General features: G+C 39.6%; 2 protein-coding genes across 3 annotated transcripts in view; one reads left to right on the top strand and one right to left on the bottom strand.

The window, feature by feature from the left end:
- The first annotated feature begins 27 nt into the window (after positions 1–27).
- On the top strand, positions 28–4,641 carry scamp2l (secretory carrier membrane protein 2, like). 2 transcript variants are annotated; one of them, XM_079468084.1, is made up of 9 exons: positions 28–500; positions 1,119–1,196; positions 1,964–2,035; positions 2,119–2,239; positions 2,324–2,452; positions 2,539–2,698; positions 2,860–2,961; positions 3,302–3,419; positions 3,827–4,641. In XM_079468084.1, the coding sequence occupies exons 1-9, from the start codon at positions 369–371 to the stop codon at positions 3,965–3,967; spliced, it is 1,053 nt and encodes a 350-aa protein (XP_079324210.1). In that variant the 5' UTR covers positions 28–368; the 3' UTR covers positions 3,968–4,641. The 2 variants fall into 2 exon arrangements, with proteins under 2 accessions (XP_079324210.1, XP_079324211.1); XM_079468085.1 differs by lacking the exon at positions 28–500 and adding an exon at positions 686–850 and having other exon boundaries at positions 3,827–4,550.
- Positions 4,642–6,284: 1,643 nt separating this feature from the next.
- adamts7 (a disintegrin-like and metallopeptidase (reprolysin type) with thrombospondin type 1 motif, 7) overlaps positions 6,285–26,610 on the bottom strand; it is a gene marked incomplete at its 5' end in the record, with an annotated part of 38,479 nt that continues 18,153 nt past the window's right edge. Inside the window, 9 exons of the mRNA XM_079463205.1 lie at positions 6,285–8,338; positions 16,764–16,926; positions 17,756–17,902; positions 17,975–18,148; positions 18,222–18,374; positions 19,069–20,646; positions 21,453–21,666; positions 21,770–21,896; positions 25,068–25,209. Coding sequence (XP_079319331.1) covers positions 8,190–8,338; positions 16,764–16,926; positions 17,756–17,902; positions 17,975–18,148; positions 18,222–18,374; positions 19,069–20,646; positions 21,453–21,666; positions 21,770–21,896; positions 25,068–25,209 — 2,847 coding nt within the window. The 3' untranslated portion in view covers positions 6,285–8,189. The remainder of the gene's footprint in view (positions 8,339–16,763; positions 16,927–17,755; positions 17,903–17,974; positions 18,149–18,221; positions 18,375–19,068; positions 20,647–21,452; positions 21,667–21,769; positions 21,897–25,067; positions 25,210–26,610) is intronic.

Genomic DNA, 26,610 nt, shown 5'->3' with positions numbered 1-26,610 from the left:
CCTGCTCTGCTCGCTTTGGGAGTTGTCATTGTCTGAGAGAAGTCAAACCTGTCACGCCTATGCTTTCAAAATGTGACGGATTATTGTCACTAATAAAATACAGACAACACTTTGGCTCGGATGATGACAACCCCAGGAATGAATGAATGACACGTCACTGTGTGATTTACCTCCAAATTTGATTACATGGTACGAGTTCCCTACACGTTTTTCATATCAACGTGGTCAATTATGATCGTCGCATCAGTAGATAGGGAACTAGAGAGATGCTGCCCTTACTAGGGTACTGCTGGTATCAGAACTCGAGCTGTATCGGTTTCGTGGGGCGTAATGTGAGCGCCGTGACGTAAGGACGGAATCTATCACGCATGCGCAGTGGGGCGTGCGCGCTCACTCGTCAGGTACAGCGAACACCAGCACACCTGTACCTACAGACAGGCACAATGTCCGGATTTGACAACAACCCCTTTGCCGAGCCAGTGGATGTCAATCCTTTTCAGGTAAAGAGCTGATTGTCACTTATATACCGAGTGCTGTTAAAAGTTTGGTGCGCTGTAAACCCGTTTGGTTAGTTCGTTGGTTTGCCGTCTCCTTTTGTAACGGTGAGGTTTGATTGACGGGGGGTTCGGCCAATCAAATTGCAACTTCTGAGGCTAAGCCAATCACGTTGCCGTGACGATCCAGGAAGTGTTATTTTCTTAAAACAAAAACAGCGTCGTTTTAAATCCTTTTTAAGAGTAAAACGTGATATTTATGCGCGGTTTTAAACTACACGCGGTCTGTTTATAATTCTGAAAGAACTTTGACGTTTTATAACGCTCGGTAGCGATGGGGTCAGTCCACGCGACAGGTGTCGGAAGCCCATAATGTTAATTTACACGTATTCGATATATACATCCAATCCACCGCCTCGTGTCTTTATATAACATTTACAAAACACAGTTTACTGTTGTACTAAATGACAACTATATGTTTATACAGTAAATTACACGTTAGCACGTAGTGCTGGTTTGTTTTTGTTTTCAAAGTGGCTTTTTTATTATATGCATGAAATTTCACATTTAAAGAGTTTAAAGAACACTATCTAGACATGTTCATATGTTGAATGTGTCCCACAGGATCCATCAGTAACTCAAGTGACCCACACTGCAGCCGATGGAATGGGAGAGTTTAACCCCTTCACTGCCACTTCACTGGTAAGCGTTTCTTTTATTCCCATAATAATAATAATAAAAAGATTTAAGGTTATAAACAAGATTCATACTATAGGTTATTTCAGTTATTGAGCATGTAGGTCTGCAATTCAGAATGAAATTGATCGATTATAAATACTAAGATTCAATAAAAGGAAATTCCCATCCCTTTTGCTAACACTTTACTACATGAATTTATACAAATTGATATATTTTTACAGTACGTATTAAAGTTAGTTATTAGAAATCAGAGCTCCTCAATTATGACAACAATTATAATTATTATAATTTCATAATAATCGTTTTACCTCGATCATTTTTCTTTGTGTAATGGATGAAGGCCAAACTTGACCATTACGATTCATTGCACGGCCCTCATAGACATACATTTATATTGCAAGTTATACTGCAGTTCACTGTGCTGTTTCTAAAAATATAATAACATGTGAATACATGTATTAGTAAATATTGAAATGAATAGCGCTCGCAGACGTTTTGTTTAATTTGTCAAATATATTCGATTGATTTAGTTTTGGGCTGTAGAGAGAGACGGGTGGGGGCAGTAGGATCTGGAAATCGTGAAATCACACGGCTGTGGCTTTGACTTTGCAATCATGAAAATTGTCAAATACTGTACATAGATAATGTACATGGTATTAACTACTGTAAACAAATAGAATGTCATTGCGGTGCGTTACCCATTTTTTCCTTTAACATAGGAACACATTTAAGATTTCTCCGCATTGAACATTTCCTCACTCTCATTTAAGGACGGCCGCACAATTCCCATCTCAACCACCCAACCAGCCGTCCTGCAGACAACAGCAGAGTCCAGTCCAAAGGTCACTACCCCGCTGAATAACATGAATGCTGAATTATATATCACACATGTATGAAACCAGCATGTGTGTGACTTCTGCATCAGGTCAGTGCGGCTGCAGGACAAGCCGAACTTCTCCGTCAGCAAGCGGAGCTGGAAAAGAAGGCCGCGGAGCTGGAGCGCAAAGAGCAAGAGCTTCGAGATCGAGGTCGAGATACTTCACAAGGTGAGCCGTCGCTGCTTATCTGATTCTGTATGAATTTCTGACGTCATTCACACTCTTGACATAAAGAAAACGGTTTGCTCACAGGTAAACAAAACAACTGGCCTCCACTGCCAAGGTTCTTCCTGATAAAACCATGCTTCTATCAGGACTTCACTGAAGAGATCCCTGCGGAATTTCAGAGGGTTTGCAAGATGATGTACTACCTCTGGATGTGTAAGTGATGTTCGGCGTGCTGGGAATGATGCAGTGTTTCAAACCTAGTTGTCACATGCAGAAAGGTACGCTTCTTTTTTCCCCAGACCACAGCGTGACGCTGTTTCTCAACCTGCTGGCCTGTCTGGCTTATTTCACTGTATATCCTCAAAACGGAGTGGACTTTGGACTGTCAATCCTCTGGTTTATTCTGTTCACTCCTGGCGGTTTCCTCTGCTGGTACCGACCCGTTTACAAGGCCTTCAGGTGAGTCTGGAGTCATTTCACTATATCTAAAATGTATTTCGCATGAAGAAAATGAATTAAAGTTTTTGTGATGGTACAATATGACCTGAACACGTTTTTGAAGGTGAACTGCTCCTGTAATGTCGCTTATGACACATCTAATCTTTGTGTTTTCATTGCAGATCTGACAGCTCCTTCAGTTTCTTCTTTTTCTTCTTCATATTCTCATTCCAAGTGATAGTTTACATCATTCAGAGTGTTGGGATCCCCAGCTGGGGAAACAGGTGAGATGCTCCATCATCTGATGCTTCTGTCAGCGTTTTAGGCTTGTTCTCCGACTCTTCTGATTCTCTACCCTTTTTTTTCAACTTGTCTTTGACGGATCCTTCTTTGTGATCTGATGGTGGATCCTATATTTTTTTACAGACCCCTCATGGTGAAGCATCCTTGCCTTCGCCATTTACTTTTTTCTGTCTCTTCCCCTGATTTAACTTTGCTGGCTCTTGATAAAGAACGAAATGTACTACTGCTCACGTGTGAACAAGCGTGAAATCTTTTAGGTTACATGTTTGTTTATTGTATTGCATAATTGAAAGTGTTTAACAACAATCGTCTGTGTCTCAGTGGCTGGATCACAGCCATCGCTGTGGTCAGTACTGACATCGCTGTGTCAGTGTTCATGATGGTAGTGGCGTCATTCTTCACTGCTAATGCTGTGCTTTCAGTCATCTTACTGAAAATGGTAAGATTATTTTTAATGTAAATCTCTCTCTCTCGCTCTCTCTCTCGCTCTCTCTCTCTCTCTCTCTCTCTCTATATATATATATATATATATATATATATATATATATATATATATATAGTATATATACAGTATATATCTAAGTCTTATGGTATAGGTCACCAGATTTCTATTATAATTGACTCAACATCATGACCTCTAATATAATCGTTGTTTCTTGCAAAACAAGCGAATGACACTAGTCATGAAACACATAAGAACCAATGACATTGTGATTTATGATACATGTTTTGCAATCACCACAATTTAGTTATTCGTTGTTTATCTGTTTATTACTCTTCTGTTGATATTTTGTCTCTCACTCATATTGTACATAGACATGATGAAACTGTAAATTGTCTCTTCAGGTTCACTCTATGTACAGACGGACGGGTGCGAGCTTCCAGAAAGCCCAGCAGGAGTTTTCTCAAGGGGTGGTTACTAACCAAACCTTCCAGAGCGCCGCAGCCACGGCGGCTTCTTCGGCTGCACGCGGAACCTTTGGTTAACAAACACTAAAGTCTGCTTCTGTGGTTTACTTCAACTTTCCATGCAGAAGGTTTATCTGGTGCAATATAATCACTGTGTTACTGAAAATTAAGATTTACCCGGCTGTCGATCTGTATGGCTGACATTACCATTACAGATTTGACATGAAGTTGGTTACCTTCTAGTTAAATTCTTAAAATGTGTTTCAAAGGCACTTTTTCTGATATAAATGTATAATGTTGAATTCTTGTAGTTTAAGTGTAGTTTTGTCCCATCTGTATGTATTTGTGGTGAAGATTGTTTTTGTCACTATCGGTAAGTTTTATTAATGGTAACATTTGAACAACGGTTTCCTAACAAAAGCTTAGCATTTGGTGGCCTTGCTTTATTATTTACAGAATGTATTCCTCTGATTGAACAATAGTTCTGTTTTGTTGAAATATGTGTTTGTTATAGTCTTGTTATATCGATGTGCTGGTATTGCAGTGTTCTTAACTATGAACAAAATTGTACATATTTATAAACTGAGATTTTATTTCGTCTTGGCAGACTTGGGTGGACTGCTCATGTTTTACAATTTATTGAATAAAACACATTCTGAGTATGTTGTGTACTTCTCTTTGATTTACTAAATTCCTTGTCTTTTGAGGATTGTTTTAGTTACAATAAAGGTGTAAATATGTATTGTACGAAGTGAAAACATCACTGGATATGACTCCAAGTACCCAAAGTATTCTGGAAATCATACCCAACATACTACAGCAGAGGGCAATAGTGGACTTACAATATTAACATCAGAGAAAAACTGAGATCTCGATTTGTCTACTTAAATAAAATGGGTAACAATTTTCAGTAAGCTTGGATTTATTAACATTTTGTTCATGCAGTCGATAACATAAACTAACAATGATCAATACTTGTACAGCTTAATATATCTTAATTCATGTCATCTTCAGCATTTAGAAATATATTTTAAAGTCAAGAACTATAACACTTAGAAATGCATGTCATGTCTGTCTTAAAAACTATATATCAAGCCATGGATGCAAGATGAAGAAAGCTATCTTTCATTCTTCGCATCTGAGGAAATGTCAGTGTGTGAAAGTTCTTTGTTATAAAAAAGCAAACCAAGCAAGATTGCACCACCATTATTTCCTATGACTAAAAATGTATAGACCTATAGACTGTTTCATCGGGCGCGGGGACGCCTGACCCCAGTTAACTTCCAGTTGTTTTTGACAAGTGTCTAATAATATAACTATTTATATTCTATTTAATTTATGTCAATGTTAATTTGCTTTAATGTATAAGAATAGTTTTAAATAAACGATTTGTTTGTATATTCATTTGATTAAATATACTTAATAGGTCCTGTGGTTTTAACACATTTAAAGTCCCAGTGAAATAAAAAAAGACAATGTCTATTTTTTCATGTAATATTGCAGCATTTATTGTAAATGGTTTATCTATGTGCGTCATTCTCTTTTCAAAAATGGTGTGCCCTCATATTCCTTAGTTAAAAACTGATACTGTAATGACTATCCATCATAAATCGCGAATGTTAGACGGCTTGGGTTCCATTTTAAAATTCTACGTCTGTTTTTATACATCAAATAAAATAGCAGAGAAAGACAAAGCAACTATTTTTCTCATTAGAAATTCAGGCTGCGTCCGAAAGCTCTACAAACCATTTCAAGGTTCAACTAGGCACATCCGAATCCAATGTTTGCTTTACTTCCGGTCTCTTGAGATAACTCAATTTCACTCAGAAATGCATACAAAAACGGAACGGCAACTTCCGGTTCATGAGTTTGGTATAGTAGTCGAAGTTCAAAATATTGGTGAGACAAGTTTAGCCAAGTAACGGTTCTTCTCGGTTTCATTTGATTGTTATTATCGGTGCTAATTTTTTATTATTGCGGTGCTATTGTTTGAGCCAGATTACATGCGTCACGTTTTAATGAGGCATTGAGGAATCAACATATTGTTTAAATCATTCAATAGGGATGAACAAGGTCATTTGAGGTCTCCAGTAACCTGTACCTTTAAACATCCCTGCGGCCTCTGTCCTTTAATTGGATTTTAATCCGACCGCAGGGACACATGTAATGAAAAGTTCACATTGAATATTTAACTCATCGATCTGAAATGTGTATTTATTTAAGCAATTGACCTGCGAGGACTGATAGTGACTGGCACAGAGGAAAGGTTTGCTACACACTGAAATCACACTGCCAAATTGTTTTTTTGCTCTTAAGCTTTGAGAATATAAAAGTTTTTTTTTACAGTTTCACCGGCAATTCGATCACGCCAAACCACAGTCGTTTTATTACAAAATGCTCTCTCACATTTATTGTACAAAAACAATTTAATAAAGCAAGCAATATGAAAACAATGGTGTTACAAAAGTGCAATATGAATATTTGATATGACAAAACACATATGACAAATTAAAAGTGTAAAACCTTTCTAAAAACAACACAGAGATATGCAAAAAAATGTAAACGAGAAAACAAATTGGATGGTCCTGAATCATCGGTGAGAAACCTAAACAAACACTTAACAAACATATATATCACAATAAAAGGCTAAAGCACAACATCAATAACATAATGAATTGTGTCTCAGTGCAACTAACAAAACGTGGTCATATTGATCATTTCAGGTTAAAATGACTCTAAACCAAAACAAGGACAAAGAAGTTCTGCGGTAAGTGATGAAATATTAGGAAATATTAAAAATAGTTTGGTGAATGGTGAGTACAGATCTGCTGTTTTTTCAGAGAATCTGATAGTTAAAAGATCATGTAAGTCCAATCACATCTTTCTCCTGATGATAAAAAAAACATGGTTTCCATCAGAATACCCTTACAGCCCAATAGCTTTTCCATTAAAACCATAACAAAATTCCCATTTTGTAGTGCGTTTTGGACATTATTCAAGAAGGATTTAACATCCCACCAATATAATCCATTACATACCAGAAGACACCATTATAGTTCAATGGAAACCATCCCTGAAATCTTAATGGTTTCCATTACAACCCAATACCTTTTCCATTAAAACCAATACAAATCCCTTTAAAACCATTATAACTTCTTTAATAGTTTCTGTTTTTTTCAGAAGGGTGTTTACATTCTTGGTTTAGTTTGATGGTATAGTTTGGTTTTGTTTACAACCTGTTTATAAAGGCAACACAGTCACACAGTAAGTGTTCGTGTATGTTAGTGAGCCTAAAACCACTTAACAAAAAACATGCTGTACATTAATATTGAATGCGTCGAATCACAAATATCTTTGTTTTCTGTAAACAGACTTATCGTTTGTAAACAGATTTATTTATTGTTGGTAAAGCTGCGTTGTGTACTGTAAGCAAAAAAATGGAGGATGTTTTATATATGTTATAAAAGCTGACATCGATAAACTATAATACACGGTATTGGAAAGTTGTCTATTGACTAATTCATGATTTTGTACTTAGTTTTTTTAGTTCAAAGGTTACTAACACCGACATAAAATCATGATCTATAAATATAGGGAATTAAATTCAAGTAGCAGTCAGTGAACACTTGGCTGTTACCTGTAGCACCAGATCATTTACAGCACCAGGTGGGTTTGCGTCTTTCTTGTTATCATCTGTAATAAACGACAGATAAACGTCAGGTAAACTCAACCTGCGGTGACACGAAGTCACACATGGACGGCTGCTGAAATCTCATTGTCTATGATTGAGAGAATCATAGAGAATATTTCATATGTTTGTACCGTCAACTACTAAACAAAGTTCTAAAAATGTGCTTGGCAAAAAGCTTATTTAGTCAAACTGTAAGTGAGATGGTTGAGCTTCATTCATTTGAAATGAAGGGCAGAAATAAAAGAACCATTGGTTTTAAAACAAAGCTTGTCCCATTAAAGCATTGGCTTTTGTTTCTTTTCCCTATACTGTTTTTTTCCATTCACTGTCCTTGTACATGGTCTCAGTTTCCAAAATAAAAACAAAATATTAAAAAAAAGATTAGTTATGCAGACTATGGAGAACATGAGGTTAAGTCAAAAATATCTGTTTTTACAATCTATATTTCGTTTACTTTAATATAACAACGTTGCTACTGAATGAATCTAGTTTCTGTATCCTGCAACGGGACTAACTGAGAACCGTCTTGGTAAATGTTGGGACACTGCACTCCTGTTCCATGCAAGCAGGTCCGGATGTGTCCGAGTGAGTGTTAAATCTCCTCGACTCTCAGCGGCGTGTGCTTCGATCGCTGCCCCTCGAGTTCAGCTGGCACGTCTTACAGCACTGCGTCCGGACCGACGGCAGCTGACATCGGCCGAGCCACTGCAGGGTCTGACAGAAGCGGAGTGTCAAATGGTCACGTAAACACGGCTGACCTGAAAGAAACCCGCGGAGAAGAAACATGAGAGACATTGAAGTGCAGACAGGGTGAGAATGCCTTGGCTCGAGGGGAATAGCCGATGTGTGTGTGAGCGCTGGATTATAAAGACACACAACACAAACACCTCAGCAGGAATCGCATCACAGAGCATTCAATATTGCCATCTCTGAATAGAACCTTAACACAAACATGTCAATTAATAAAGCAATTTAAACATAAGTTTATAAGTAGAAGTAGGTTTATATGGTTGTTTTAAAAATGTAGATTTCTACCATTCATGCATTTGTCGGATGCGTCGATTAAAAGGGAAGCACAATGCATTCAGTTGAATCAGTATGTTTGTTCCCTGAGGATCAAACCAATGAGGTTTGTGTTGCTATTGCAATGCTCCAACAATGAAACTACAGGCTGTCAGTTGATAAGACAGAGCCTGCTGTTATTTTTCTATTTAAGATAATGTGAGTAATATCACAGGCATGATTCTGAGCAGGGCATTTCAGGACATTTGTAGCCAGTGCAGGAAGTGTATTTATTTCGCCCTTTCAGGAAGTGTGAATTGGAAAATGTATTTTCTTTGCTATCTATAATGAGCTGCTCCTGGTAAATCACGACTTGGGTTGAAAAAGCTCAAATTCCAATTAATAAGCGTGCACACACACATGCACGCACACACGCACGCACCCACACACACACACAGACGCACACGCACACACCAACACACGCAGGCGCGCACACACACCCCACACACACCAACACACGCACACACCCACCAACACACGCATGCACACCCACACACACCAACACACGCACACACACACACACACACACACACACACACACACACACACGCACACACACACACACACGCACACACACACACACCAACACACGCACTCACACGCGCACATAAACCCCACACACAACCACCCACCCACACAAACACCTGCACGCACACACACACCCACCCACACACACACACACAGACGCACACGCACACACCCACACACACACACACACACCAACACACGCAGGCGCGCACACACACCCCACACACACCAACACACGTGCACACACCCCACACACACCCACACCAACACACGCACACACACACCCACCAACACACGCACACACACACCCACACACGCACACACACACACACAGCACACACACACCAACACACGCACTCACACGCGCACATAAACCCCTCACACAACCACCCACCCACACAAACTACTGCACGCACACAGACACCCACACCAGCACGCACGCACACACACACACACCAACACACACACATGCACGCACGCACATGCACACGCACACACACCCACACCAACACACACACACGCACGCACACGCACGCACACACACACACACACACCCACCAACACACACACGCACACACACACACTAACACACGCACTCACACACGCACATAAACCCCACACACAACCACCCACCCACACCAACACACGCACACACACACACACACACCCACCAAACACGCACGCACACACACACACACACACACACCCATCAACACACACATGCACGCACGCACACGCACACACCCACACCTGCACGCACGCACACACACACACACCCACCAACACACACCAGCACGCACGCACACACACACCTACCCACCAACACACACATGCACGCACACACAACCACACCAACACACGCACGCACACACACACACACACACACCCACCAACACACGCACGCACACACACACACACACACCCATCAACACACACATGCACGCACGCACACGCACGCACACACCCACACCTGCACGCACGCACGCACACACACACCCACCAACACACACCAGCACGCACGCACACACACACCTACCCACCAACACACACATGCACGCACGCACACACAACCACACCAACACACGCACACACACACAGCAACACACACAGAAACACACACACACGCGCACACACACAGCAACACACACACTCACACGCGCACATACCCCACACACACACCTCACACACACACGCATACACACACACACACCCACACACACCTCACACACACGCGCGCAAACACACACACCAACACACATACACAACAACACACGCACTCACATGCTCACATAAACCCCACACACACCCACACCATCACACGCACGCACACACACACCCCTCACACACACCAACACACGCGCGCGCACACACACACACCAACACACACCTCACACACCTCCCACACGCGCGCGCGTAAACACACACCAACACACATACACAACAACACACGCATACACATGCTCACATAAACCCCACACACACACACCCACCCACACCAACACACGCACGCACACACACACCCCTCACACACACCAACTCACGCGCACACACACACCAACACACATCTCACACACACGCGCGCAAACACACACACCAACACACACACACCTCACACACGCACACACACGCGCACCAACACACGCACACACACACACACACCAACACACGCACACACACGCGCACCAACACGCGCACACCTGGACGAACAGGTGAAGATAACAGAAAAGAAACTCTGTATTTCTTCTGATCTCGAATACAATTTTTTTTGGTCATATTTACTTTTAAGCAATAAAACATTGTCATTAATCTACATGCGTTTAGGAAAAGTAAAAACACGTCTGTATGTGATCACCTGGATTTTTATCACAGTTTTCATGTCTTGTCATGCTGTCAGTCTTTCTCATTGCTGTTGGATGACTTCATGTTTGATTTTGTTGAAATTCAACAGACACTGGAATGTTGATTTGAAATAAAACTTTGGAGAATCTTTTGATGTTTCACAAAGAATATTTAATATTTTTTCTTCTTAAAACCTTTGTTCTTTCAGAGTGTAAAATTGTCTTCATATTGCTGTGTGGAATGTCCTCTTCTTAATCAATATCGGCTGAATTGTTCAGAAGGGTTTGTGAAGTACCGCTGTTTGGTGGATGCCTCTCCTCCTCAAGCGTAATGGAAATGTTTGTGCTGACCTGTTGCATGCAGAATTTCATTAAAAAACACGTATAATAATTATAACAGCAATACCTGTTGCATTTTGGTCAAGGTTGAGATTCTGGAATATTTCATGTCAATCGCTTGACCTGTTATAACGGCAGAACAATGACTCACTTCTGTCATTCTTTATGTGTCATAAAAGGACTAAACAACAAAAGCAAAAGTCCTGGAGTGAACTTTTAGTTTGTTGACTCAGAGTTTGTAAAGAAAATCTGCAGATAAACCATCTATTGATTCAACAATCATGTTCTGTATCCATCACCTCCAAACCACTGTAACCTTTTAGGTACCTAAGTACAGATCAGAATCCTTTCCCTGATTCATAACAGTAGGTTTATAATCTGAGCTCTCAGGCACGATTTAAGATTGACATCATCCGACTTAAAGACAACGTTCACACACTGCCATCCTGGCCTCTTGGCGTCTCTAGTATTTAATGTGACCTCTCAAATCTTGAATGTTTTTTCCTTTGTTGGGCACGTTGCTCTTTGCAAAAGCAGCATCTATTATAATTCCATTTAAAAGATATAACACTACTGAGAACACATTTAGACTGAAATAAAATAACAGTAAGGAGAATTTACTGTAACACACAATGAATTTCAGGGACATTTCCATTAAATTCATTTCAGACTTCTAACACAAGAGTCATTTATGTCAAGACTTGATCAGTCTTAACATGCCACCGCGCTCCGAGATCACACAGCGTGTTGACATCATTGAGGTCAAAGAGCCTCCAGCTGCAGTGGGATCACACGCTGCCCCCCATCCCACACTACTACTCTGTTCACACGGACGGAGATGAGATGTGACGTTCTGTAACAGTGTCCCGATTACTTGTCGAGAGAGAGAGAGAGAGAGAGAGAGAGAGAGAGAGAATTTCTCTGCTTTGACCTCTGGAGTTGTGACCCCACCTCTCCAACATCCTGTAGGAACAGATCTTAAACTATATTTCCTGTATTACTGTACTTCCTCTCTATAGTTTGTTTATTTTCGGTCAATCATCAAGAACTCAGATCAACTTCTCTACTGCTTAAGAGAAATAGAGACAATTCTTTAAATCCGGTGCAAAATGAAGGTATATTGAAGAGGTAAATTCATCTGGGTCATCTGGGTGAGAAATGTCCGAGTTCATATCGAGATCTTCAATGATATTCACTTTTATTGCAGACATGACAAATCTGAGCTGACATCTCTTCTGGAATTTTCAAGGAGACATTTGTGAGACGTTTTACTTTGTCTTAGGAGAGTTTCCATTTGCTCTTCATTTAATTTCATTGCATTCTAGGAGAAATAAATAAGATATTAAATATTAGTTTTTTTTTCCTCTCATGGGTAGAAATATCGCAACACGCTTTAAGTGAAGCTCTTCTGTGCTAAGATTTGCCAATATCTCAAAATCTTGGAATACCAGACATACCTTCATCTTATAGCTCTGCTAAACTGAAATAAACACAAAACTGTACACAAAAACGTTACTTTAACGTCAACGAAGCTATGTGTGCTATAAAAGACCAACAACGTTTGTATATTATATACCTGTATGAATGAAATTCCTTATGCTCCAATACATTTACATTTATGCACATATTGAATCTACCAGTTCAGCAACACAGGTATAACCACATTATGGTTTCAAGGCGGTTTGTTTCAGTTAATCTTGACATATTTACATAGTGCTTTAAGCTGAATGCTTCACTCTACAGAAACACAGGCTGAATTTATAACACAAAATAAGTAGCTTGACTTGACTTGCAATGGCCAATGGCTTACAAAACTGTTTATTGTTTATGCGTTTAGACAACTCCAGAATATTAGACTCCAAACAGTCATGCAAGATCTCTCTCGGCATCCAAAAGACTGTCAGCAGTGAGGGACGATCTCAGAGATCCGAGTCCAGGAGCCAATAAAGTAGATGTTATTATCTGAGGCCCAAGAATAAACAAAGCTATTAATAGTCCCCAGGGACACCAGCAGTTACAAAACCCAGAGACGGGAAATCCACATTCAGAGATCATCATGACAAATATCATCCAGAATGGAAAATCAGTGATGCAATGACTGTCAGTTCAATGATCTGTGCCAAAAGCGCCACGATTTTGCAGTTGTTAAAGCAACTCATAAATTCACATCCTAACACAAACAAAAACAAAACTACTACCGGGGGAGCATTGCATTAGTAATGCAAAAGGTTGTGGATTCGATTCTGAGAACACCAAAACGAAAAGACCTTTACTTGAAAGCACTTTGAAAAGGTGTCTGCCAAACGCATTATTATAAGTGAAATGTCATAGAGAAGATTCTTTTGAGAGGACTTGAAGCATCGACTATTGCTGTGATGAAACAGTGCTTTTCCAGGGCTCTTCATGGGGCCTTCAAATGTCCAGTATAAGAAATTGAGCGCCATTTATTGGTGACGTTGTGAATTGCAACTAAAGCACTCCAGGCCTCCCTTTAAGAAGCACTACGGTGGCTGACACAAGACTAAAATGTCGTCACGTTTGAACTTCTTTGCCGAAGGAGATAACGTATTTTACGAAAAACACACAGTTTGTCCGTTTAGGGCTACTGTAGAAACAACATGGCGTACTGCATGCAAGAGGACCCGCCGTGTGTAAATAGAAATAGCTTGTTTTAAAGTAATAAAAACATAAGGTCGTAAGGTCTTTCTACACCTCTGAACGCATAGTTGTGTATATTATATCGCATTGCCGTCAATAGATCCTCCAAAGATTACACATTAGACCTTTAAGCAATCGCTCGCCGGAAGGACATCAGCATTCAAGCAAAGCAAATCACATGTAGGTGGACCAGCTAGATTTCTTTGGACAGGTATATCACACACCGCTCATCACAAAAGGTATTTTAGCACACCGAGTCAAAACAATTTTCTCAGACAGAACAGGTGACATGTTTCAGAATGACATGATGGCTATTAAAGTGATGTGAGGGAGAGAGGCATGAGCGAATGAAATTCATTACAGCAATATGAAAGGGTCACGGTCGAAGGGTTGCGGCAATTCACGTGTTATTTCACATTTAGTAGTAACTACCTTTTATGAACTTCAACTTAACTTTTACCATTGAAGCTCGAAAGCGTTTTTAATGCTGCACAACCCAATGAAGATTACAGCAATAACATCAAATGCAAAAATTGATAAATAAGTGTTAACAATGAGATGCTCTTGTGAGTGAACTCAAATAAATACGCCTTTGATTATTTCCTCTCCAAAGTCAGATCTGTTTCTATTCTTACACAATACAATCCATTCATGACGGATCAAACCAAGTCGTCCTGCCCTAGAATTCTTCGTGAATATTCAATAAATACTTTGTGCGTCTTTGTACACTATCTGTTCTGAAAGCCACAGCCATCCTGAACCGCACTGCAGTATTGTACTGTGTGCAACTACGTCTTGATGATGTGGAAAGACCTGTGTCTCAAAATAACCATCGTCCGCTGCGTTGTTTGGAGGGTCTGCCTCACTTCAATCCCCACTGGCCCGTGACAAAAGAGCAGCAATAAATGAGGCCACATGGGTCAGTGAACAGCACAGGCATTCAGTCTGTCCAATCTGAACATGTAGCCCTTTATAAAACTTTCTATTGCAGAACAAGGTGATAGGATATGAGTTTTTTTAAAGTTACGAATGCATGCTGACAGACGGACGTCGTAAGGTAACTGCACCACAGGACAAACCACATTCGACACAGAACATTTTGGCAGCTTATTGTGTGCTAAACTCAAAAATCACGGTAAAATACACAATAAATCTCTGATCAATACATTTCCGTTCAATGGGAGCACTGCGGGACATAATGCAACACAAACACACGTCACGGCGGCCAATCAGAACAGCGTGTGGTGATCGACTGGTCTAGTAGGCCGTCAGAAAAATAAATAGACAAATATATTGTGCCTGCTTGATGTTCAGTTTTCATTCAGCGGTTGTGTGTTTTTCAGCTGAATCTTTTCATGGCTGTGTAAATAATGATTCACCTTGTGAACAAGTTTTTAATGCGACTGTTTTCAGTGTGATGCGCGACTGCGTGCGATCGCTCTTCTGTGTTTCTCCAATGTCAGTGCAAATGTATTTTAATGTTGAGCTTGTGCGAAAGACAAAAGTCTCTTCACGCAGTTGTAATTTTGAATGATACACGGCTCTGTCAGTGATGGTGAAATTCAGTACTATCTCATGCGGGAGATCACGTCCCTGCTGACATCCTATTTTGTGAAACGTATAATTGTTACAAAGACATTATTAGACGGGTAAAAATAAAGAGATACATGATTTAAAATGAACGATTGACGTTGTGGTCCTACTTATAACATTTCCATCTATATACATTATACATATTTTCTTAATAAAGGTAAACCAAGTATCCTAAACTCCAAATAAATAATAAATCTTTATACAGTAAATACCTTAATAATGAGGTCTTGTTAAACTAATTCCACGTGTTTTACTGTCAAGCTGTCTTGTGTGAATCAAAGTTGTTAAACTGGTGTTTTTCAACTCATTTTTGTTACAGAGTTTGCTAAGTTGGATCTGAAAAGTGGAATAAAGAATTTCAGGTCATTCAAATAGGCCTACAATTACAGGCGAAGAGATGGAGGTTCAATCTGGGCTGTTTTTATTTTCAACTTTTGATCTGGCCTTTCGTCAATTCCGAGGTCCTGGGCTCAAAAAGGTCGTTGACCACCGCTCTTAAATGTACTGTATATAAACTGCTATAAATGCAAGAGAATAGCAAACTTCACATTCAAATCGTACGAAACAGATGGGTGATTTTGTTGGGATCACTTTGAAAAATATTTTTTACAGCTGATGACCAATGACCGGCAATCCAAATCCATTCTTATTTTAGAGGGTTATGAATTTTAAATGTGAAACTGCAGCAAGCCAACAAAAACTTTTATCGTCCAAATTTAATATAGTTACTACACTAAAAACCAATGTGTACTACAGGATTATTTTCATGTGAGATACATTGCAAACATAACTGAATGAGTGTTAATGAGATCTGGGGCCAGATTTAATAACAGCTTGCGGCAGCGTAAATCCTCTTTTGGTATAAAACACCTACAATTTAAGAAAGATTAGCGCTGAAAGGCGTGGACACAGCTGCTTATTGATTCTGCATTTGTAGGAGTTTCCTCTTCAGACGCAAAATGTATGGATGTAGAGTATTTAAAGGAATCACGCGACGCGACTTACTAAGGTTTGCGCCCGTCATTGTATTGGTATTGGCGTGTAAATCTGGGCGTTCCCTGGTGTTTAAAACTATGTAATGCAATAAAACTATCGTTCTATTTAAGTAGGCGTATTCTTTAATTTAGTAAACGGATTGGTGTGAACTTAAAATAATCCTACTCACCAGAGGGGGCGCCATCACATTCTTGAATGTTACACTTTTGTGTGTTCTTCGGTCGGGGTTCATGATCACAATCCATGTGCTCATTTCCTTCCTCCAGTTCGGCTTTAGTGTTGACACATTTCACCAGACGTCTCTGGATCCCTCCTCCACAAGACACTGAACACTACCAACACACAACAGACAGATCTGTAAATGTATGTTGATAAGGGGAAAAAGTAATAACACGGCTCATTTCAATAGTCTCATGCATTTCAAATCAATGACGCAAAATAAAAAAATAGAAAAGTGTTTTGCAGTTGTGAGTTTTTATCTGATGGGAAGAGCTACTACATCATTTAAACTATATACTTGAGTAATAAACAATATAAACAATAGAATTTTATTACAAATTCTTATGGCTTCCAACACCAATATGAACCATTAGCTGTTTACCATTAAAACCAGTACAGAATGATTTTGTTGAATGAGTTTTGGGTCTTATTTCAACAGGGTTTAATGGTGTGCTATGGATTCCAATTGTCCATATAACAACCAAGCCAAAACATTACCAGTAGAGATCAAAGACCATTATAGTTTTCATTAAAACCAAGATAATTACCATTATAATCATTAAATCCATTATGTGGATATTACGTTGTTATGTGAAGTTGTAACAAATAGTGATAACATTGAGTGAATATCTTCTAATAATGTGATTTTCAGTGTCAGCCTCGCTGTCTTTGCATGAAAATCTTTATTTATTGTTAAAAAAATTCAGACGTTAGGTCAACAAACTGTGTACAATCTTTTCCATCTGGAGTGAATCTTGATGGTGAATTATTTTATGAAACTAACCGACTGTATAGACATTTAAAAAACTACTGTATCAATTCATGGAGGGGTTTTCCGTCTTTTGTTTATTTGTAGTGCACTACGCTATTCATCATTAAAACCATTTTTTTTAAAATACAGAAAAAATAAAACATCCTGTAATTCACAAAACAAATGCTGACCTGACCCCAGGACCCCGTCACCCACTGTGTGCACGGATGCACGTTGCAAGCATCAATGTAGCTGGGCTGTACGTCCTCATTACATCTCCCAGTTTCAGGACACGTTACCAGTCTCTGCTGTTCTCCACCTCCACACAACTCTGAACACTGTAAGCATTTAAGACACATCAGACCGCCCGACACACAAAACTGAGAGGATGAGAGTGGAGAAAATCTCACCGGTCCCCATGATGAGGTGTACCACTCTAAACACGTCTGTATGCTACAGGTCATTTGGACAGGAGGTCTGGGGCTCGTTGCCTGGCAATGAAATGGCCGCAGTGACCTCAGATCCCGCGTGTCGTAACACTGGATCTCTCGCCGTTTCACTCCTCCGCCACAGTTGTTTGAGCACTGCCAAATGAATGGAAGCTCAATATCTGCTAAGAGTCATCACGTGTTTAGTAAGTGCATGCACTTGGCTTACTTTGCTCCAGTTTCCGATCTTCCATGCGGCGCAGGGTCTAAGGTAGCAGCGACGCGCTGGCACTGGTCTGGTGGCCATGTCGCAGTCGGCTTGTTCACCAGTGCTGCAGGACACCGACCTCCAGATGGCACCAAGACCACAACTTGTTGAGCACTACAAAAGAAAGCCATTTGTACATCATGTGTAGTTCTTCATCAGGTGTTCCCTTATAGGGATAGTTCTGAGAAATTCTGTCATCATTTTTTCACCAAAAACACATTGTGGAACGCAAAAGAAGATATATTGTGAGAAATGTCTCAGTGGTTTGAGTCCATACAATGGAAGTCAATGGTGTCCCATGTCGTTTGATCACCGACATTCTTCAAAATATCTCGTTTGTGTTCTGCAGAAGAATGTTTGGCATGACATGCAAGTGAGCAAATTATGAAATCAATTTCAAGTAACGTATTCTCGAGTAAACATTTCTATTAACCCATCACACTTTAGTGTTGTCGACGGATCTGTTTCGAAAACTGGAAAGGGCTGGGCTAAGGTTCATGAGGTTCACAAACCTCTCAATTCCTGCTTATTTCCATTCTAGCTCGGGCATTTTAAAGCTGTATTTGTTTGATAAGTTCTGCTCCTTAAGAAACAAATGTTGACCCTATTTTACATGAAACCCAGACTGTGCCTGCGTGCATTCCTGGCGTGATTTTAAGGCAGATACCAGCATCATGTGGTTCCCCGTAACCATTTTTGGTGCGTAACAACATTAAATCTAGTGTCGGAGAACTGTGATGATGGTGGCACAATGCTGTGTTCATATCTAGAGAATGTGAAGAATGCGTGATTACTAGTGACTACTCACTGCGCTCCAGTTGCCTTTTCTCCAGTATGCAGGGGAGGAAGAAGATGGCACCAGCGCGGTGGGCACTGGCGGGCTTGAAAAAGGCTCACTGCCGGGACCCTGAGATGTCTGCTCATTAGGAGTATAGAGTGATGGATTCAGACCAACAGGGGTCAGGATTCGGATTCTTTTAATCTCATTGTTATCATTCTCGGTCCAATGAGGGACTGGGGTACCCCGAGGATCTATGCTGGGATACTCAGCTACAGTCACTCTAGCTCTGAACGTCCAACTCTGTTCTGTCTCCGTTCCAAATGTAGCGTCTGGAATTTCAGTCACAAGGGGCTCCAAATGGCTATCCACATCTGTGGGAGGTAGAGCCGTTGTTCCAGCAGCTGAGGTCATACTACTGTAAAGTTTGGCTGAGCTGGAGGAAGTTGGAGAGGGAGTGAAATCTTGAGAAAGGCTATCCGAGGTCACAGTCTCTCTCTCTGCTAACCATTGTTCATGATTCTCATTGTACGTTGTTGATTCACTCAAACCTTCATAGTTTGCAAAGCCATCAGTGGAAGAGAGTCGCTCAGAAGTGCGAGTAGGTTTACTTGTCGGAAAGGCCGTCGTACTCCATTGGGATGGAAACAGATCTAATGGCGGTTTAAATGTTTCACTGCTTTCCCAGTCACCTTCACCTCCAGGAACATCTTCACCAAGCTCCACTTCATTCGTCACATCTTCAATCCTGTCATCTCTCTTAGATGTTTCAAATGGTGCAGGTGTCAAAAACTCATTTGGGATAGCTTCATATGCGTGTTTGTCCTGAGGTTGATGCAACGTTCCTGGAGCTGGTGGAGGGTTTCTGGTAGTACTGAAGTCCTGAGATAAACCAAGATCAAAGTCTGATGCATTCCATTCGTTAAATAACCTTGTACCTGCAGAGGACGGTTCAGATGTTGTGATGACAGGAAGGAAATAGTCCTCGGCGAAAAGCTTGTCGTTATTTTCACCCAGCAAGTCATTACCTTCTGTATTCTTGCTGGTAGTGCTGTCAGAGGGCACAGTGGTGGTCCAGCGTTTATCCGTAATGGTGGACGGCAATGAGGTAGACGTTACAGGTACATCCGTCCCTTTCAAATCTCCAGCTTTCACTCCCATGTTCTCAAACACATCGTTGCCATCTCTATCAAAGTCATATGACAGATCCTCATGAAATTTTATAAAATTATAGTCGTAATAAAAATCGTCCACTAGAAAATTGTCGGCGTCAGAATTTTCAGAAGACTTTTCTACATCGCTGTAATGTGAGAAATCATCTTCCACTATATCATTGAGGCCAACATTGCCCTTGGGCTGACTCCTTATTGAACCAATGCCAAATTTGGGCACGTGGTTGCCATGAGGTATCGCATTTATCTCATTGAATACTTCTTTGCTAGACGCACCACTTCCTGACCAATCACTGCCAAAGATGTCCGTGGGGCAGTTCTGAGCATGGCATGATGTGGTTGAATCAGGTTTGGCTTTTGGATCGCAATCCGCACTGTTATTACGGCTGCAGGTCACGTGACGTGTCCGGAGACCCGTTCCACAGTTCACTGAACACTGTGCAGAAAATAAAATCAGTAAGAGAAGTCAAAGTGGGATTATAAAACAAAGAATCTCTAGAGAAAAGCGAATGTTCATCCTACCAAACACTGTCAAAGATAAAGTGCTGCAGTTGTTTGATGTTTTAAAAGTTGCTTTAAGAAATTATCCACGACAAGAGGTTTTTATAATAGGATTAACAGTTTTTTTGTTTTAAAGTTGAATGAAGAATACGTTCCAGCAGTATACTAAACATAGTACAAATGTCCAAAAACATTTCTATAAATTTTACTTATTTGTCATTGCTGCACAAATTTCGAGAGCTATCAAACATCACATAAGCTTCCATCTTTTTTTGTTAAAAACGTTTCAGGCAGGTCTGGGTGAACATTCCCTTTTAGATAGAATGCATCTTTCGTTTGCACCACTTTAATTTGTGCAATTTTACGTGTCTAATACATGCACACCAAAGACGTATTCGTGCCATATGACCCCTTTAAAGAAAAATCTATAAATCTGCCCCATATAGTGTTTTGTTGGCTATTGCCACAAATATACCCGTGCTACTTTAAACTGGTTTGCGGTCCAGGCTCACATTTGAGCTGTAGGGTATGACTTCGAAGACATTTTTGACGTCATTTGACCTCAACCAACGTAAAGGTAAGTATGTAAAGTGACCTGCAATTCTACCTGTATGTTTCAAACAGAGATGGTGATAGAGAGGCAAAAGTTCAGCTTTAAGGAATTTATATGAATAATTCAATTTAAACACAGAATAGTTTTATGTACTGGTCCTGCTTTGAGTCGCTTGTTGCTACACTGACCTCTGACCAGTTTCCAGTTATCCAGTCTGCAGGGCAAAGCAAATGTGTGTTGCAAGGTGCAATTGCTTCAGGCTTGGACAAGTGTTGACATTCAGAAGGCAGCAATGCTTTCCGCTCATCCAACCCAACACTCTGAATACAGAGCACTGTTCTCTTACTGATGCTCATGTCACCGCAAGTAGATGAGCACTTCTGCCAGTCCCCGACCCACCACCTGAAGACAAAACAATATTAATGCAATTCACCATCTGCTCTTTGACTTCAACGTCATGCTGATAAGGACCATTCTGCAGATGACTAGTTTTGGTCAAACTCACATGGCTGGACACGGCTCCTTATTACAACTAGTCTGTTTGTCGTCTGGTCTGGTCGTCTGATCACAGTATTCTTCCTCAACGATTCCAGATGTTCTCTCCACACAGTGCACAGCTTGTCTCTGTACACCTGAAAAAAAGACAAATAGAAGAACATCTGTTTATAAAAGAGGCAATGAACAAACACTCAACATCTGGCAATCACATGAGTTCTAGTGCTGAGATTTCTGGCATATGAACAGAGAAACGGAGGATATTGTACTACAGATTGCAGAAAACTGAAGGATGTGAATGAGGTCACCGGATTATATGAGTTTAGCACAAAATCACATTAGTTTACTACTTCACAAAGCTTTGTTTCTTGGCCAGCAGGAAGGACGACTAACAGACATTTCCGATCATTCCCAAGTGGTATTTCACCCCCGTGTCATTTCAAACCTGTATGACATCCCTTCTTCTGCAGAACACAAATAAAGATACAGGATTTTGAAGGCACAGAGACCTCACAGTCCTGGCAGGTGTTTCACGAGTATTATTAGATGGAGTGAAGGACGGGATCGGTGTGATCCTTAAAAACTTCACATGGAGACAAAAGGGCTCATCCCACATCTACAATTCTACAATAATATTCTGTCCTGTGTTTTGATTTTTAATTAGTAACTATTACACTATCATGCTTTTTCAAGGTTTGTTGTGTGCATTTATGTATATGGGTAGTTTGTAAATATACCACAAAGGTGTCCTATGATGTGATAAAAAAAACTTACAATGAAGCTAAATCTTTCTTATGCTATTTAATATTACAAATATAAATATGAATCATAAAACATTCATATTATTAACAGTTTGTATTCTAAACGTTTGATGTCACACCATAGGACAAATGTATGGTAATTATGTCAACTAACCAAATATAGGTAATGTGTTCGGATTTATTACTGGTTCAATCCCCGGTGAACACAAATACTAGTAAAATATATACCTGTAATCATTCACTGCAAGTCTCCATGGATAAAAGCGTCTGAGAAATAGATAAATGTTATTGTGCACCATCAAATGTTGTTTAGGAAGACATCTTACTAAGGTTTGAGCCATTTTTGCATTTCCATTCATAAGTCACATCAGCGTAGTTTACACTGTTCGTTTAACCAAACAAATGGTGCTTCTTGAGCCGTAAATGAGCGAGAAATAAACACAGGCACTCTCAATGATTCAAGTTGATCCGCGAAGGCTCAATTTCAGCCCAAACATTGCATATTTTTAATTCTCAGTCCCCAATAAATCGCTTGAAAGATGTACGATCAGCAAAGGGCATCCGTATCTTAGAGGAGGCCGCCGAGTACAGAAGAAACTAATCCTTTTTCCCCAAAGGTATGAAATGAGATGCAGGCCGAGATAACACTGCAATCGTGCATTTCGTCCTCTGTTGCACAACGCAAGCAATGCACACTGCACCGCTGTGTCCACACATATACTCCACCTTTGTTATATCGAATGTTGCAGACTTGAAGATGCATGCACGGTCGAGCTACGTATAAAACATTATTTGATATGTTGGCACCATTAAAGATGAGTCTGGTCAAACGCAAAGCTTTTATTCCGCTGTCATGATATAGAATAATTGATTTACCTGCTGTGCCGGAGGCATTAAATGATGCTGTTCTTCAGAGCCGTACAGTAAATTAAAGATGAGCGGCGGTTAATTGCATCTAAAAATAATCATGTGACGCTGCAGGACTCCTGCCATCTTATGAGGTTTTTACTGGGAGTTTAACACTTAACCCAGTGCTATGATATTCATGTTAACTGAATGATGAGTTTGTTTTCCGTAATTCTCGTGTTCAACAAAACAAAACAATTGTACAACTTTTTGGTAGTCAATGATGTCCCAGAACTAACATTCTGTCAAACATCTTTCTTTGTGTTTATCAGAACAATGAAATGTATACAGCTTTAGATCATAGAAATAATGACAGTTAGTTAAAATAGTTAAAGTTATATAGTTTTAATCTTAGTTTAAATAATTCACAACATACAGAAGATCCAATAATACACATTGTTGCATTGAAAATGTGTTTTGGGGCAACATGAAGACATTTCTCTTCTTCTAAAAAAATAACAAAAATGTATTTTCGTACGTGGAACAGGGGGCAACTCCAATGAATCATTTTCAATACAATAATCTTTTCCATTCACTTGTACCTTAAGGAAATGAAAACATATGTAGGCCAAACCGCTAAAAAGCCTTTTCCATTTAATCCCAATTTGATCTTCATCATTTTAATGCTTTTTTTAAACACAAATTATTAAAATTTTACATTTATCATTTGTAGTAATTGATTAAACAGCTACTTTCTGTGGAGATGAACTGTACAAAGATATCACCTACTGTACTTTGTCAAAGATTTACTGAGATTGGTGAAAGCAAAATCTGCAGGTTAAATTATTCATAAAACAAGTATGAAAAACCCCCAAAACAACGGCGAAGCACATTTCTGCTCATTGTCATTTGTAGAAAAGCACTAGGAGTTATCACTTTATGGAGTTATCATCCGTAACAGCCCTGCCGGCTTTTTAAGCTTTCGACGTCAATTACTCGAATGTTTAGCAGATTAAGAAAAGGCTTCGGGATACACACATCTGTTCATTTACAACAGCGAAGAACAGAAGAAGAAACGTTGTAATTAATATAATATCAATAGACTTCACTGCAATAAAGCCCAGAATGAAAAGCCATCAACTGTGTTAGTTTTGCTCTCTCCAATCGTGAACATTACAATATGCGATGTAAACAGCAATATATTTTGCAATATGTTTCTGTCCTAACTGAAAGCGAAATGCTACACAAACTTGATGTCCAATACGAAAGATGATGCACGAATTTCCCACCCTTAACTATCTAGGGTGATGTTTTGCTTGTTGCTTTATCATGTCATGTGTGATGTGGATAAGCTGTTAACTTTATGAGTAAAACCATGATCTTTTCGACAACATTTCCAACAGCATTATTGAAGTCTTATTACCACGTATTCAAGCCTGTCTGGGCTGGAAATGTTTTTCATCACGTTAGATTCAAGTAAATATCACCAGCTGGCCTGAAATCTGTTTTCTATAAAGTTCATGTCTCATTGAATCACACAGTTTGTGAAAGAAATCTGTGCCAGAGCGAATTTACGTCTAGATTTTGATCGAACAAACATTATTGAGCCAAGCTAGATGGATAAAGTGAAACAAAAACAGTTATCTTAGATTAGATTTGGCTGGTTTGGTCCACGATTGAGAATAGTAAAGAAGGTCTTACCACTTCCACATGTGGCGCTGCACTCGGTCCAGGCACCATACATCCACTGGAAATAAGACGCAGACCCATTGTTTGACTCCACAAGTGTAGTACTTATAGTGTACTCGTATCTCACTCCTGGATTTGTCTCCTGAAATAGCAGCTATAGAAAAGATCGACGCAAAATGAAAGAACAGTCAGTTACACTTCATATTATGTTAATACAATCTAATGCATTTGCTAACACTACATTGTACAATAGTCATTGTATCCAAAACCATTTATAAATGAGAGAGAATTTATCATTTTGTCAACGAAGTAACCATTAAAGTGTAAATCGAACAGTTCATGACGATACAACACCCTTTTTGATGCGATATTTGCCGATACCTTGGAAAGTTCTGCGATACGATTCCGTTTAAATTCATTTATCAATATTTTGATTGCACTTGCCAAGTTTACAAAAGCAGATAACTCACAAATGCAACCAAACTATATTAAATGAACGTTTAATTCAACTGTTAGAAAAGTGCACACACATCTACAACAAACAAACAAACACAAAATACACAAGATCCGTGAGGAATGAGGACGTGGAGTGTGTCAAAATAAAGGTACCTCATATCGATATTGTACAGTCACAATAAGAGCTATCTTCAAAGCCATGTTATTAGCTAGGGAAAGGTAAGCGATAAGAGAATATACGGTATAAAAACATATTTATATCCTCGACAATACATTGAGGTTACATTTGTTAACATTAGTGAACTAAATTAACGTGAGCTTATAATAAACGATACTTCTAAAGCATTTATTTTTCAGTGGATAATGTCAAGCTCATTGATTAATATACTTTTGACATAAGAGAACAGAGAGAAACGTATCTGATTTAAAGTTTATTATCTGTTGATGTTAGTTCACGGTTCACTAATATTAACAGAACGCTTTCGATGGATTGAAAAAATATCATTCAATGTTGTAAATAACACAATCCAAGATAATGCTGTATACGTATATGATTGTTTATTGTTAGTACATGTTAAGAAAACAAATGTTATCTTGGTGTTCTGTTCCTGGAAAGAAACTGAAAATGTTTAGATGCTTAAGTACATTCACTTGGACATCTCCCAAATGAACAACTAATTTCTCAGAGCTGCGAGCACCAAATCTGTTTTTTTGTCCAAACCCACATAGAGCGTTTAACACGTGCTCCTGATGTAAGTGCTAGCACAAAAACATAACACTGATTTGGACTTGAAACCGGAAATGAGGCACATATATAGAACGCAGAAACTGATCAAGTTAAAGGGATAGCACAAGTAAGATTATGAGGTAAAGAGAGGAAAGGCAATGAGATGATTCGATGAAATCTGTGGCCTTTGGACACGCAAGCAGACTGTTGAAGGCAGATGGGTATGAGCCAGTGAAAATGTCTTGTGAGAATTGTTCTTTGGAGTTTTGCCTGAATGACCGTTGCCCTCCCGTGTCTTTGCCGCATTGTTTCGTAACATTCCCTGTGATGTCAATGAGATTCTCCGTTTCGATACAGACCAGAGACTAGATC

Source organism: Barbatula barbatula, assembly GCF_947034865.1.
Source record: "Barbatula barbatula genome assembly, chromosome: 1".
Lineage (NCBI taxonomy): Eukaryota > Metazoa > Chordata > Actinopteri > Cypriniformes > Nemacheilidae > Barbatula > Barbatula barbatula.
The sequence above is the reverse complement of the archived record's forward strand: the minus strand, read 5'-3'. Positions and strand labels throughout refer to the sequence as shown.

Coding starts and splice junctions, on each gene's coding strand:
- scamp2l (XM_079468084.1), top strand. CDS start 369: ATGCGCAGTGGGGCGTGCGCGCTCACTCGTCAGGTACAGCGAACACCA. Junction 2,453..2,538: donor GATGTACTACCTCTGGATGT/GTAAGTGATGTT, acceptor TTTTTTCCCCAG/ACCACAGCGTGACGCTGTTT. Junction 2,962..3,301: donor ATCCCCAGCTGGGGAAACAG/GTGAGATGCTCC, acceptor TCTGTGTCTCAG/TGGCTGGATCACAGCCATCG.